The sequence below is a fragment of the Rosa rugosa genome, chromosome 5 (assembly GCF_958449725.1).
Source record: "Rosa rugosa chromosome 5, drRosRugo1.1, whole genome shotgun sequence".
Classification (NCBI taxonomy): Eukaryota; Viridiplantae; Streptophyta; class Magnoliopsida; order Rosales; family Rosaceae; genus Rosa; species Rosa rugosa.
The window spans coordinates 368,195-383,983 of NC_084824.1; the positions used below are offsets into that span (position 1 = coordinate 368,195).

Genomic DNA, 15,789 nt, shown 5'->3' on the forward strand with positions numbered 1-15,789 from the left:
TTAACGATCATCAATTTGGCTGAAAATTTGCAGAGAGAATCTATACACTAGTACCTAAAAACTGAACGGTCGAGATGTGGATATGCAACCGAAACGTGACCCAAAACTCGAACTTCACACGTTAATTTCAAAGCGGAGCTCCGCTCTGGATAGGATATGTATATATATATATATATACACACACACACACACATATATATATACACACACACACACATACACACACACACACACACATATATACACATATATATAGTGTATATATGTGTGTGTATATGTGTATATATATGTGTGTGTGTGTGTGTGTGTGTATGTATGTATATATATATATATATATATATATATATATATATATATATATATACAGATCCTATCCAGAGCGATGTCTCGTTCTGAAATTTCAGAGCGAGGTTGGAGTTTAGGGTCACTTTTCGGTCTCATATCCACATCTCGACCGTTCAGCTTTTAGGTACTAATGTATAGATCATCTCTGCAAAATTTTCAGCCAAATTGATGGTTGTTAAGACATTGATAACTGTCTTAAAGCTAGTACGGTTCAGGTTGGACAGATTCAGTTCGTCCATTTGTTTAAGCAAGTTAGATACCTTAACGGCCATCAATTTGGCTGAAATTTTGCAGAGATGATCTATACAATAGTACCTAAAAACTGAACGGTCGAGATGTGGATATGAGACTGAAAAGTGACCCTAAACCCCAACCTCGCTCTGGATAGGATCAGTATATATATATATATATATATATATACAGATCCTATCCAGAGCGGAGCTCCCCTTTGAAAATTAACGTGTGAAGTTCGAGTTTTGGGTCACTTTTCGGTCGCATATCCACATCTCGACCGTTCAGTTTTTAGGTACTAGTGTATAGATCGTCTCTGCAAATTTTCAGCCAAAATGATGATCGTTAAGACAGTCAGACAGTGATAATTGCCTTAAAGCTAGTACGGTTCAGGTTGACAGATTCAGTCCGTCCATTGGTTTAAGTGAGTTAGATACCTTAACGATCATCAATTTGGCTGAAAATTTGCAGAGATGATCTATACACTAGTACCTAAAAACTGAACGGTCGAGATGTGGATATGCGACCGAAAAGTGACCCAAAACTCAAACTTCACACGTTAATTTCAAAGTGGAGCTCCGCTCTGGATAAAATAAAAAATAAAAAGAGAGAAAAATAAAAAAATAAAAAGTGAGGGATATAATAGTCATTTTAGGACATGTTGTGTGAGAATTAGAAAGAATAAGGACTAAACTGTTTAATTTTAAAATTTTGGACTAAACTGTTTTTCATGCAAAAGTATGAGGAGTAACGAGTATTTAGTCCATTAATAAACTACCATTTTCGGCCAGAAAAATTAAAAAAATGTTGTACGAGGAAAACAAGAAGAGAAAGTTAATTGAAAAATTGAACAACTAATTAAATTTTTTTTTATTGGAAAACAACTAATTAATTAGTACTGTTCAAAAAACTAATAAGTTGGTAAAAAAAAAAAAAACAACAGGTCCACGACAGGCCTAAAATGACTTTTCCCTGAAAAACAGTTTAGTCCCTCGCCTTTGAAATTAAACTGGATTGTCCTTATTCTCTCTAATTCTCGCACAACAGGTCCACGACAGGCCTAAAATGACTATAATACCCTCACTTTCTCTTTTTATTATTTTTCTCTATTTTTTTAATTTTTCTCTCCTTTTTTTTTTCCTTTTTTTTTTTAATTTTATTCCCTCTCTCTCTCTCCCCCTCTCCCCTCCCAAGTTCGTATCGAACTGGGTTCATCTTCATCCTCTCTCTCTCTCTCTCACAGATCGATTCTTGTTCTCCTTTTGAATTCACCAGTCGCACCACCGAACTGAGATGGCTTGAAACCATGGACCCGGTGGTCTAGTCTCTACTGCCTCCTACGTTGGACCTCTCATCGTCGATCCTGTCCTTCCTCAACAAACAGGAGCCACATCTTTGTTCTGCACAAACACATAGTAAGAGTACAGATTCATCATCAACGGAGACCCAGTTTTCGACAAGAACTGTAGCAAAGCACCATAAAGCAAACCCAAACTACAACACAAGAGCCGCCCAAGGAGTATCTCAGCAAGGAGGACAGCACTGTGACATCGACTGCATCGTTGCCATGGAGAGAACACCAAGCTACACGACCAAGAAGATCGAGAGATATCTCAGAACGCACCAACAAAGAAAGACAACAGGGCCTAAACCAGGCAGACCCATCATAGTTCCGATCGAACACCCAACCAATAGCAAACCAGATTCAAAGAGAAGAAACCCAAATCTCAAACCATCTCCGAAAACGGAGAACATCTTCTGCCAACAGATCAACCAGAAAAACCAGTTAAAGTAGAGATCTGGAAATTTGGGGGTTTAAGTCCTGAGGAACAGATCGAGGAGAAGACGAAAAAGGGGGGCCATCAACATAAAGGGAAAGGAGAGGCACAGGACCTCAGATCGGAGATGAGCTCCGGGCAAAAGCGCCCATGGTGGGCAAGATGAGCGCCACCGACTCTCAATGTTTCTAGAGAGAAAACCCAGGGCGGAGGGTAGCGGAAAAAGTTCGAGACGAACTTGGGAGGGGAGAGGGGGAGAGAGAGAGAGGGAATAAAATTAAAAAAAAAAGGAAAAAAAAAGGAGAGAAAAATTAAAAAAATAGAGAAAAATAATAAAAAGAGAAAGTGAGAGTATTATAGTCATTTTAGGCCTGTCGTGGACCTGTTGTGCGAGAATTAGAGAGAATAAGGACTATCTAGTTTAATTTCAAAGGCGATGGACTAAACTGTTTTTCAGGGAAAAGTTTGAGGAGTAACAAGTATTTAATCCAAAAAACAAATACAAACTCACTATGACCAAATAACAATTTTTTTTTTTTTTTTTAAATTTCAACTCATTTCATTGATAAGCTAAATTACATAAAATGATTTCATTGGGACTGACACAAGAGTCATTACCTAAATAATTCAATTTAAAAAAAAAAAATCATGAAACATAGCCAAAACTACTATACAAATTTTCATGGGAATCAAAGGGGCACAAATGTTGCAGGTGCTCTTAGTGACATATTTCAAAATTTGAAAGCCTGTGAATTTCTTGAAGGAAGAAGGAATTCGTAAAAGATTTTAAAAGTGAAAGTAGCCCAAACCTAAAACTCATAACCAACAACTTAATCCTTAAGGCCCAAAGGGGAAGGCCTACAAACCAATATATCAGCATAGTAAACATGCAAATGGACTGGGTTCGAAGCGGATCGACATAAATCCGAATCCATTTATTAACAAGAAAATTCAATCCGGCCAGTTCTATTAACCCATCAGATCGTTAATAGTACAATGACTTCAATCTAAATCTGTATGTGGCAGATTAACAGATATCTTGTCCACTAGTTCGATCCATTTATTATAATGAATATTCTTAATTTTTAAATTATAATATTAAATATTTTATTATGATACTTCATATAACTTCAATAAAACGTTGAAATAAAATGAAGAGTATCACTGAATGTTGAATTAAATAACTAAAATACGGGAGAACTTCTAATGAGGACTAGTTGATGACTTATTGTGAGACACACTTTTCGATCACATTTCCCAAATCAACCGTTAGATGTTTAGTCGTTTATATATTCATATGTAGATTATTTATACAATTTTTCAACCAAAGTGAAAAATTATTAAGGCAGTCATAATCGTGATTTATCAATTATTAACATGAACGGTTCATGTTTGATATATTTGGTTCGTCCATTGATTTGATCTAATTCAATATCTTAACGATCAACAATTTGGAAGAAATTTTCAGAACTGATTTACTCATGCATGTATACATAAACATCTAACGGTTGAGTTACCGTAATGTAATAAAAAAATGGGGTCTTCCAAACTATTGATTAGAAAGTCCTCATTAGAAGGGCTCTCACTAAAATACTTTTTTTTTTTTTGAATAAAAAATACTTCTTAGAACACCACACTAAAGTAAGTAAAATATTGTATTCATAATAGGGAAAATCGTCCAAACAGTGTCTGAACTTTTCCAGACTATTAATTTTCATACCTATACTTTGAAAAACATCAAAATGGTATTTGACGATTTAAGCCCGACCCAATTTATGTACCTAGCAACAGTAAAGCTGTCAACTCCGTTAAATTTTGAAGGGTAAAATTGGTACTTCTGATTTTTTTTTTTTTTTTTTTTTTTGAGTTGACCCCCTTCTAGGGGTGGATTCGGTAGAAAACCGACGACAAATTCCGTCAACCGGGTACCGACCGAAGTTGGTCGGTTTCCCAAATCTGCAACCGAAACCGAGCCGCCGTCGACGGTTATTGACAAATCGGTATACCGAATTTCGGTTCGAATTTCGGCTCAAATTCGGAGAACTTGCTGGATCTTGAAATTAGTCTCCGCCACCAAGATAACACCGATCACAGTCTTGATCACACTTTCCTCCATCTGCAAGCCCTAATTGAAATTAGAAATACGGAGCTCTTCCTCCAGTTTACCTTAATCTCTTCCTCCAAATTACCTCAATCTCCATCGTCATCATTCTGGGTCTGATTGGGAGGGGATATTGCAAATCGGGTCAGAAGGGAATCGAGTTGGGTTTTGGGGGTTGGATTGAAAATTAGGGTTATTGATCGATTTGAAGAAGAAATTGAATTATGAAATTGGGGGTTTTGGGGTTGAATTGAATTGAGAGCTTGTGGCAGATGATTTATATACTAAAAAGAAGAAGATGATGGGGGACGTGGAACTTTGCAGGTTGCGAGTTGTGTGGCAATCAAACAAAAAGAAGAAGATGATGATGGAACTGGAAATAAGAAGAGGAGGAGGAAAGAAGATGAGAAAATAAAGTGAAAGAAAAAAAACGATGAATGAGGGCAGATCCAAGTTGTTTTGTTTTAATTATGTGGTGTATGAGGGAATAAATATAAAGTTTGTGCATAATATAGTAAGAGCAGCTTGTGCTCTAGTGGCTAAGAGGTGGAGATCTTGTGCAGGAGGTTAGGAACCCCTATTTCTTGTTAAGTTTTAAACATTTTGTATACTATTCGGTTGTATACGTATATACGGTCGGTACGGTATACCGATGGTATGAGGATTTTCATACCGTAGCCGAGCCGAAGCTGACTTCCGGTACGGCTCAGCCGAGCCAAAAAGTCGATAAGCCGAATCTTCGGCCCAAATCGGTTCGGGCCGGCTCGAATTTCGGTTGCTTCGGTTGCTTCGGCCCAAATTGTCAGCCCTACCCCCTTCTTCCAGCTGCTTTCAAATTCTTTTCTCTCTCTTTCTTTGATTGATTGATTCGCTTCACAATAGTGCTCTTTTCTCCATCTCCCCGTTCAATTCTAGATGTGAAGACGGGTCTTGGTGTTGAAGAACAACCTCATTCCTCTCGCTTTCACCTTCTTCATCTTCGTCCTCTCTCTCTTTGCTCTCGGCTCAATCACCTACAGTGTCTTCCACGGCTTCTATGGCCGCCCGGTCAAGTTCATAGCAGCTGTCCAATCCGTCAAGGTTTCGTTCTGGCCAATATTGGGTACTGCTCTTGCTTTCCAGATCGTGTTTTTATTGGTTGTTCTTGTTGCTAGGATGTTCTTGTTCGTGTCTTTGATGGTGTTTTTCGGGGTGTTGACTGAGATTCTGCAGCTTAGTTTCGGAGCTGGGTTTGGATGGGGCCACTGATCACTGATGGGCGGAAGAATTGGAAGAGTTTGGCATTTACTCCTTCAGCTCCGGCTTTGGTTGTGTAGGTGGTGGATGCGTTGAAGCAAAATTACAAGTTCTATCAGGAGAAAAAATTGAACTCGGGTTCTTTACTCCTAATGGAAGCTCTGGTACTAGAAGATATGTTGGAATTTGGTATTACAGATCAAATCCACAGTGTGAGGCGTCAACCACCCAATTATTCCCTCTCAGTGATGGCTTCGCCGGCAACCTGATCTTCTCCAGCATCTTCTCTGCTTCGATTTCAATCATGGCTTCGCCGGCAACCTGATCTTCTCCAGCATCTTCTCTACTTCAATTTCAATCATGGCTTCGCCAGCAACCCGATTTTCTCCAACATCTTCTCTGCTTCGATTTCAATCAAAAATCCCAATACCCACAATCCAAAAAATCAAATTCAATTATTTGCAGCTGAAATCAATTTCAATTTTTCTTTTTTTGATGGGTTTGGGAGAAGAGAACAGAGAAGAAGGAAAGAAAAGTCGTGATTAGGTAGATGCATGTGGAAATTTTGGTAGCTTTAACAGCAAAAATGGTTTGGTTTGCAATTGTTTGCTCGGTTTTAAGCCTAGTTCACCGGATAATTGGAATCATGGAGATTATTCGGGTGGATGCACAAGGAAATTTCGATGCTTTAGGTCGGAATCCAACGAGCCTGATAGCAAAGGAATCTGAAATTTCAGTAATTCCACTTTGGGTCAAGTCTGGGTTCGATCTCTGTTGGAAATGGAACGGCGAAGCAATTCCGATCTCTGTCGAAACGGGACGTCGTAGTTTGGGCAATATGCTGGTCAGCCTTGATGTGGGACCCTAAGTCAGGTTCTGGGATGTCGGAGGACGTTTCCGAATTGAGGTCGTTGATGTAGATGAAGGTCGGGTTCCGATCAAGTATGGGTCTGAGCATGGCTATTGCACGTTCTTGGAATCATGACAGTGGCTGTTGGCGGTGGTCTGGCATTGTACACTGATCTTCCTGAGTTCTTCTGGATACGGGTATACGAGTATTTGGATCTAGTATACCATTTTGATATTGGTATTTGAATCTCGTATTAGGCATGGTAGTTATTGGCATACTTTTCTAGTACTGGTATGAGAACAAACAAAGTTGTTCTTCGTATGGTATAGGTACGAAGAACTCCAAATTTTTTTATTTTTTTTTGTTTCAGAAGTACCGGTTTTACCCCTGAAAATTTAACGGAGTTAACGGTTTTACTATTCCTAGGTATGAATATTGGGTCGGGCTTAAATCGTCAGGTACCATTTTGATGTTTTTCAAAATATAGGTATGAAAATTAATAGTCTGGACAAGTTCCGACACTGTTTGGACGATTTTCCCTTCATAATATTAAATAATTATAAAAACCAATCGAATCAACCTATATCCGTGTTTGATCTTTTAAATTAATGGATTAAGGATCCGGACCATTACCGGATTCAATTTTCAATCCAAACTCATCCAATAACCATGAATTCAGACCGAACCAAGATAAAAATCTGGTCAATTGACAGGGCTAAGTAGAAGGTAAAGCTTTAAGTGCAAATGACTATGGTGATTCTCATAGCAGCAGAATGCCACCACCCCAAAGCTAACGTTGACTGCTTTGTCGTTGGCAGAAACCAACCCATCCACCATATTGTCACCGTCGTCGCAACACCAAGTCACGTGCCAGTGAACAAAGTAGCGCCATCATCAAGAAACACAACTAGCCCGCCATTCCAGCTAAGATCCGATCTAGCCGTCCGCCTCCACCCTAGAATCTAATGCTCAGAGTTCGGTCCAAGCCTAGGACCAATCTGAGCTCTCGTTTGCAACGCCACTAGGCCTCGTCGCCATTGCTCAACCCGCGACCGAAATTGTTCTCATAGGTAATAAAACAACAACATCCACCGCCAAGGGCCAACATTTCGGCCTCAATCTCAACCTGATATGGACACCGCCATCAACGAGCACAACAAGGAAGTTAAAAAAAAAAAAAGGATCAAGAAAAAACGACGTTGTAGTACTACTCAGTTGTCATCGTCTTGATGATGGTCAAAGAGATCGAAATACCCAATTCCTCTGCCCAAAAATGGCAGAACACCGCCGAGAAATCCTAACAGAGCTCTCATCCTCTTTCCCTCGATCCAGGTTTTATGAGTATGAAATTTGTTTTCCAAGATTTTTAGAAATATGTTAAAAGAATTTCAACCGAAAAAAAAATGTTAAAAGAATTATTATTAAACTTAGGGGCTGTGACCACTTACCCAATTTTAGACAGAAAATTGCCCACTTACTCCACCAAGAGTTATTTAACCCCATTTACCCAAACTAACAGTGTTTGACAGTATTACCCTCATTTTAATTAATAAATTACATTAATCTCTCTCTCTCTCGCTCGCTCCCTCCCTCCCTCACGCTCACGGCCCAGAACCTTGATGCCTGGTGATGATCCTCGTCGCCTCGATGCCCGGTGATGATCCGCGTTGCCGTCGTCTCCGGTCACGAAAACCAAACCTCCTTCACTTCTCTGATGGTGGCGATGTCGAGGCCTTCGGAATCCGACTGAAACTCTGTCTCTGTCAGATCCGATTGGCGGAGCAGTATAGCCTGGTGATGATCCTCGTCGCCGTCGTCTCCGGTCACGAATACCAAACCTCCTTCACTTCTCTAATGGTGGTGATGTCGAGGCCTTCGGAATCCGACTGAAACTCTGTCTCAGTCAGATCCGATTGGCGGAGCAGTACAGCAATCAGAGCAACCATCTCGGTGCCGCGACGCTGTCGGAGCCAGCCGGTCATTCGGACCGCTACCTCCTTTGGCGCGGTCAAGTATGGAGGTCGCGCATTCTGCTTCTCTCAGATTGGTGAATGGCTGCGTGGCACTACTGTTATGGTTTCTTCTCTAGCTGCTGGCGTTCGAGGTGGTCATGCCTTCTGGTGTTGCACGTCTCAAGGTGATGGCATGGATTGTTTTGACTGGCTACTCTGGGATTGGTGTTGATGTGTTGGTGGCTCCGAGCCCCGTGGGTAGGCCACCAGATCGAGGTTTCTCTTAACATAAGAGATTTATCTACTTGATCAGGCACTTGGAAATGGTTATTTGGAAGATAATAATAACCCATTATTGGCCCCCAGTAGACTTTCAAATGAGGGACAGGACTATAGTGTGGTGTATTGATAAGTTACCTGTTGTTTTCTGTGTATTAAACACAAATTATCTGTGAATCATACAAAATGGTGCATTTTTGGTGGTCTATTGGGAGGCAGTAGAGACATTGGACTTTGTATTGGGGGGCAATAATATGATTATTGGGAGCCAATAATATGATTATAAATTGATCAATTGTTCCTGTAGTGTATTCATTTTGGTTTTGGGAGTTCATACAATTCTCTGGACGGCAATAATATGATTTTTGGGAGGCAATAATATGATTACTGGGGGGCAATAATAGCCGGATTCCGGATTCCAGTCATCGGCCGCCGGATTTCGGTTACCGGTTCCCGGAATCCTGTCATTGGTCGCCGGAATCCGGTCACCGGTCGCCGGAGACCGCGCCGGCCACTGGTCACCGGAGCACAACAAGGTGGAAGGTGACTTCTCTCTCTAAGTGAGAAAGAAGGAGAGGGCAAAAAAGTCTCAAAAAAAAAAAGAAAAAAGAATTAATTGGGTAAAAGGGAAATAATCCCTTAGAGTGTTTTGGGTAAATGGGGTTAAAAAACAGTTGGTGGAGCAAGTGGGCAATTTTTAGCCTAAAATCGGGTAAATGATCATTTTCTCTTAAACTTAATAGGGGCCTTAGACAAAAAAAATGAAAGCGACAAAAAAAAAAAAGAATTAATAGGGGGGCCTGGATGGCTTGCTTCTATAGTTTGTAGGGCTGGCAAATTCTCCCGAATCAAACCGTACCAACCGCATCCGAGCCGAGCCAACCGAATTGGTAGCCGAAAACTCGGTACGGTTGTACCGAACCGACTACATGAAGACGGTACGGTCATGGTATGTAATTTCATACATTTACGGTATACCGTACTAGGGCTGGGCGCGGGTCGGGTCGGGCCCGAAAATCACTAAGACCGAGACTATCGGTTCGGGCCGGTTCGGGCTTTTTTCGAAGTGAAAACCGACAGAGACCGAACCCTTTCGGGCCGGTTCGGTCTTTCGGGCTTTACGGGCTAGTTCAACAAACTTCGGCTATTTTCCCTGTTTTCCAAACTGCACTTCTGTGACTTCTAATCTGCAACTCAATCATAGCCTTTTCATTAAAATCAATCCAACATGGGTAAAAAGATACATACTGTAATCACATCTAAGCACAAGAAATGTTCCATCTAATTCAAAAACGAAAACCCAGATCTAAAATAGGCAAAAAGATGAGAGCTTTACTGACCTGGACGACCCAAAAAGCGGTGGTGCCGGCGGCGACACCCCACAAGGCAGCGGCTTGGATATCCAAGGTGTTTACTAGAACAATTTGTAAGCGAAACTTGATAGTATTAGAACAGCAAAGGTGAGAATCGTAGCAACTTACTTGGAATTACTGAATAACACAGACTAATTTTATCCTATAGATCAATTTCATTCATTGATTTCAATCTAGATTACTCACCGAAGTACCGAACTGAGTTGTGCGGAGCGGCGACGGCGTCACGGCGCCAGCGACGGGAGAATCGAAACGGCTAAATGGCGGAGGCGCACATCGGGAACTTCTAATCCAATCACGGTGCATGTCGCTGGCGGAGGGGATTTCAGAGACGGACAGTGGAGCAGCAGCTGGTACTTAACGGAGAGACAGAGAGAGAAGGGTGAGACCGTGAGGGAGGAACTGAGAGAGTGAGAGGGAGATTTCTAGGCAGCTGGGGCTGAGAATCTGAGATGGTATCGAGAGAGAGGGAGGCTGATATGTGGCAACAGACATAATATTCGGGTCGGTTCGGGCTTTCGGTCCCTGAAATATTGAAGCCCGAGACCGAACCGATTATTTTAATTCGGGTCGGGCTCTAGACCGAACCGAAAATTTCAATATTAAAACTGAACCGAATCGGGCTTTTTTCCTCGGTTCGGATCGGGTCCTCGGTCTTTCGGGCTCGGACGCCCAGCCCTATACCGTACCGTACCATATAATTTATAAATATTATTTATTTTAGTTTTTATTAATAGTGTGGGACTGTGAGAACTCCACTACTAGCAATATAAAATTTCCTCTACCTCACACGATTCCAGATTCCTCTCCTTCTCTCTTCTTTCTCTTCTTCAGTTCTTCTTCTTCTTCCTCAACCAGTCAACCCCACCTTTGCTCCTCCTCCAAAAACTAAAGGGATCAGAATTCAGAATCCCTCAGTCTCTCTCTTTGTCGAACCGAGCCCAGCCCTCTGAGGCTCTGACCCTCTCTCAAACTCTCCTTCGAGGAGTTCGAGCGCATCGCGGCATCCCTGAGCCCAAACCTGGACGGCGTCTCCTTCAATCGAACCATTCGATTTCATTTCACATCACATCAAATCCATTCGATTCATTCCAAGATTTCCTATTGCTGGTAAGTACGACCTGCATTTATAGGTGCGCTGCTGTTTGCTTATTTTGCTTTGCTTCCAATTTCAATGCTTTTGTTTGTTTTGTGATTCGTAGATCTGGGTCTGTTGGGTTTTTGGAGAATTTGTTGTTCTGGGTTTGATTCTGGTGCATGCATGTTGGGTTTTTGTTGTTGAACTGTATGCTATCTGATTTGATGTTAATTCAATTTGGTTGATAAGAAGAAACGGGGAGAAGGGGGACAAAGAATGAGGTTTTGAGGTTGATGTGTTGAAAAGGTTGAGTTCGATGTTTTGATTGTTGTTGTTTTAAAAGTGGTTTTGGACTTTGGTATCAGATGAAAAATTGAAGCTTTGTGTGGTAGAGGATGATCTTGTTGATTTTTATGTTTTTCAGGTACAAAGCAGGTTTGGGCTTTTTAAAATTTCAGTTGGGTCGTAGCCGGATTATGGCCCAATTATAAACTCGGTTGGAGGCCCAACCAACCGATACTGAGATCTTGGTATACCGACTTTTGTGGTCGGTAATGGGAGAAGATTTTATGTACCAAATTAATCTGGTACGGTAGGCGGTTTTGGGCCTGCAGCTCCGGTACCGAACCGAACCCACCCCTAATAGTTTGATAGTTCCATTCCAGATGACCCGTATGTTTTGACCAAAAAACAACCTAAACCTGACTGTTTTTTGAGAGAAACCTAAACCTGACTTGACTATCCAAAAAAGCGAATAACGTAAAAGAATTAAAACTAAAAACCAAAACAAAAATCAGAAATGACAAGAGAGAATGGACCCAGTTGCAACTGAAATAGGAGGGTCTAGCAAAATTAGGGGAAATACGGCAAAATATATAAATAAGAGAAGGAGAAGGATAAAAAAAAAAAAAAAAACAAATAGTGAGTCTGACTCTGACATCCTTAATTGTAGGTGAAATCAGAAAAACAACAAAGGAGGGAGACGTTTCATCGTCTCATCAATTCTCTTCTCATCCCATCTCGCCGGAACATCTGCAAAATATTATTCTAGAATTCAACAAAAACGTATACATCGATTTCACCTAACTAGCTTTACCATACTTTGCGATTTTCTTCATACATTCAACGTTCTCTCCTCTCACCTTGGAATATACCCCAATTCTCATCTTCTATATATTTGGATGTAGAGAGAGAGAGAGAGAGCCATATCATCATCAGATTCTGATTGACAGAAGAAGGAAGATTCGGAAAGCCAGGTTCTTTCTGTTGTTTGATGCAAATTATGCGGCGGCAGATCAACTGAATTTGATCAGCGATCCCGTAAAAAGCTTCAATCTTGAATACAAAGATTGAATTTTTAATACAAAGATTAATTCAATGTCGTCTTCTTCTTCTTCTTCTTATACAATGTGTCTTCCCAATTCGCATTTCCAATCTTCTTCGAATTCGGATTCTCCTCCTCCTCTTAATTTGAGTGCCGCCGGCGCCGGATACATAGAACATGCCGTCACCAAATACGACACGCTCGCCGGGGTCGCCATCAAATACGGCGTCGAGGTACCTTAATCTCAATTATCATTTCATTTATATGCGTGAATGAATGGAGGCATTGCTGGGTTGTTACCCTTTCTTTGTTTCATTCAATGTTTTTGGAATAGATAGCATTGCTTGCGTCTAATTGATTGTTTGAAGGATATATAAAAAAAAAAAAAAAAAAAAAAATATTGGTGTGGTGAATATGCAGGTGACAGATATCAGAAAGATGAATGGCCTGGTTACCGATCATCAAATGTTTGCCCTCAGATTTCTTCACATTCCACTACCTGGGAGGCATCCTCCATCCCCTTGTTTATCAAATGGTTCACCAGGGTACGTAATTCCTTCTATGCCCTTTATCCTATTCTAGTTTCTATTTGTTTCTTACCTGCGTTTTGTTCTTAACATTAGAGATTACCATAGGCCCATAGGGAATAGGGAGTAGAAGACAGTATACAAGAAGCTGCTTATTCTTGTTTAGTGGAATTGTGGGATCCATTTTCTTTGCTTTTATGATGGATTTGGGGTTTGAAAAGTAGATATCAGGACTCAACTTTAGGTCATTGCCGTATCCATAATCACAATTCATGAATCAAGTCATCCAACTTATGTAGTTGCACGCAGAGATGGAGAGCACTAGGATCTGGAATGAAATGCATTTCTGGTTTGGGAGCATCTTTCCATCTTGCTCTACTTTTTCTGTCTAAAGAGTTCATTTGCCATTCTATTGTCAAATTCCAGATGTTGCTTCCTTTTTGAAAGGGACAGCAGCCAGCTGGTTCATAAAGTTTATCCTCTCAGCGATGCAGATTTAGGTGATTTATGGTTTAACTAGCTACTGTATTTTCTTTATTTCTTATACTATTATGGTTCCCAGCAAAGCATACATGCCATCTTTTAAGGGTTATTTGGTTTTGCGTTTTTAGTTTACCACTACCGTTAAAACGTGCGTCACTTAATGGTTTAACACTTTGAAGTGGATGATACTCATTTCTACTCCTGGTATTTTGTGGTCTTTGGTTCACTTATGGCTTAGAGTGTTGATCTTTTTTTTTCCTCAGGAGCCAGAGTAGTTCAGAGAGGTCTCCCAGAGTTACTCCTCGGAAAGCCTCCCAGGCAATGAACTCTTTACAAAGTTATTATGGGCTGAAAACAAGAAATCAGAACTCTATCAAAAGGGAGATTCTTGAAATGGCCCTCTACAAAAAGGAAGGCTCCCATTATTTAGAAGATGGGTCCTTACTTGGAGCCTCACCTTTCAGCCTTTGTAGAAAGTCAAGAAGCTTAGTTAAGTTGGATGAGAATCATGAACTTTCTGATTCTGTGCCTAGTACAGAAACTAGAGAAGGCGACTCTGATCAGTTGGGAAAAAGGATTAGACGGCGCCAGAAATCTGAAGCTGACTTTTGTCGCACCCCTGAGATGCTGTTGGAAAATAACACTACCAGTGGCGGGTTTTCAGCCACAGCAATTACAGGGAAGTGCTTGGCCCTCAGACCAAAAGCAGCAGCCAATCGAATTGCTGATGTTGAAACTGGTGGGTTGAACCCTACTCCAGTAGGTCTTGGTGATTCTTTTATGGCATCAGATGGGTCTGGAGTGAGGAAGTCGTCAAGCACATCAAATTTGCAGGATCATGAATCTAGCTGTTCTGCATCAATCTGGTCAGCATCTAAATGGAGTTTGAAGCCAGATTTACAAGCGTTTTCAACTGCAGCCATTACAAAACCCATATTTGATGGCTTGCCTAAGCCTATGGTTGGTCGACGAAACAAAGCCGCGCTTGATTAATTCATTTGATTCTTCTTTCGATTCATTGCCATTTTGATCGATAACTTGTCGCTTCATCCATTACCAGCTCTCAAGGAGGAACAACGAGAAAGCGGGAAAAGATTTGAACTCCGATACATCATTAATCATTGACGTATACGGGAGGTTCCGATCCTATCTAGTGGAAAAGAGTTCCATGATTCCATAGCAGTTCAAGTCCCTAGGCATGTAGAAATGATCGGAGAAGCAAACTGTTACATGTGCAGTTTGAACACTGTATTAGATACTACTAGTTAGAAAATTGTAAGGATTTGGAACATGCTGGCCGTTCACATAGGATGTATATTACTTCCGGCTCCCCTTAGATTTTACAAAAGGTTGTATTTTTATACTAACTAACCATTCTTTCGGGGAACGTCTTGTATATACTTATATTTTTATGGAGAGACATGGAGCATTTGCTAGACAGACCCTTGTACTAATATTGTTGAATTGTCTTTCCCTTCTTCCTCAGATGTTGTGTCGTTGTATAAGTTTCATAGTAGATAATCTATTATTAAGAGAAGAGGCTTTGTTAGCCAAAATTGAAAATTTTGACAGATTTATCCCTGAAAGATTAAAAAACTTTGAGAATAAATTAAATCAGAATGATAAATAAGACAATTATAAAATAGATTTTTATTAAGAAAATTAAAAAGAAATGATTCCACAACCCCCACTTTTCTCTCCCACTATTTTCTATCTGCAATAACTTCCAGTGAATCTATTTTTTCTGCAATAACTGGCCACCTTTTAAAACAAAAAAACAAAAAAATTCGTACACATGCAGAGCATGTGATTGCAGACACGTATTAATAAATACGTGTCATACCTAAGATGTTGAGAACCCTCTTCCATTATATTATCTCGTATGTTGTTAAAATCAATTTTTGTTGTTATAGATAATTCTCAAACATGGTTGGTCGTTAACAGTGAATCCGACTAGGAGAGCAGGGTTTTCTTTGGTTGGTTTGAGGGCGGTGGTGGCGGGAAATCTCTCCGACGTGCCTCTCTGATTTTTGTGTTTTGTTTTCTCCTCGTTCTAGGGGTTGATCTAACTGTTGGATAGTCGGTACTTCCAGTGTCATTTCGATTGTTGTACCAGTGTCTTCAAGATCAGGGGGGATATTGATGCTGCGTTTGGCGGCGGCGACGAAGTACCCTACGACGACGGCTGCAGGTCAGTGGTGGAAGATGGTCTAGCTGGGCCGCTTGGGCATC

At 40.7% G+C, this 15,789-nt stretch overlaps 1 protein-coding gene across 2 annotated transcripts; it reads left to right on the top strand.

Annotated features, from left to right (window-relative positions):
• The first annotated feature begins 10,911 nt into the window (after window positions 1–10,911).
• Window positions 10,912–15,042, top strand: LOC133710089 (uncharacterized). 2 transcript variants are annotated; one of them, XM_062136071.1, is made up of 5 exons: window positions 10,912–11,255; window positions 11,648–12,288; window positions 12,411–12,780; window positions 12,968–13,092; window positions 13,821–15,042. In XM_062136071.1, exons 3-5 carry the CDS (start codon window positions 12,601–12,603, stop codon window positions 14,548–14,550), a joined length of 1,035 nt encoding a protein of 344 aa, XP_061992055.1. In that variant the 5' UTR covers window positions 10,912–11,255; window positions 11,648–12,288; window positions 12,411–12,600; the 3' UTR covers window positions 14,551–15,042. The 2 variants fall into 2 exon arrangements, with proteins under 2 accessions (XP_061992055.1, XP_061992054.1); XM_062136070.1 differs by having other exon boundaries at window positions 11,648–12,780.
• Window positions 15,043–15,789: the final 747 nt, after the last annotated feature.

Coding starts and splice junctions, on each gene's coding strand:
- LOC133710089 (XM_062136070.1), top strand. CDS start 12,601: ATGTCGTCTTCTTCTTCTTCTTCTTATACAATGTGTCTTCCCAATTCG. Junction 12,781..12,967: donor CCATCAAATACGGCGTCGAG/GTACCTTAATCT, acceptor GTGAATATGCAG/GTGACAGATATCAGAAAGAT. Junction 13,093..13,820: donor TTATCAAATGGTTCACCAGG/GTACGTAATTCC, acceptor TTTTTTCCTCAG/GAGCCAGAGTAGTTCAGAGA.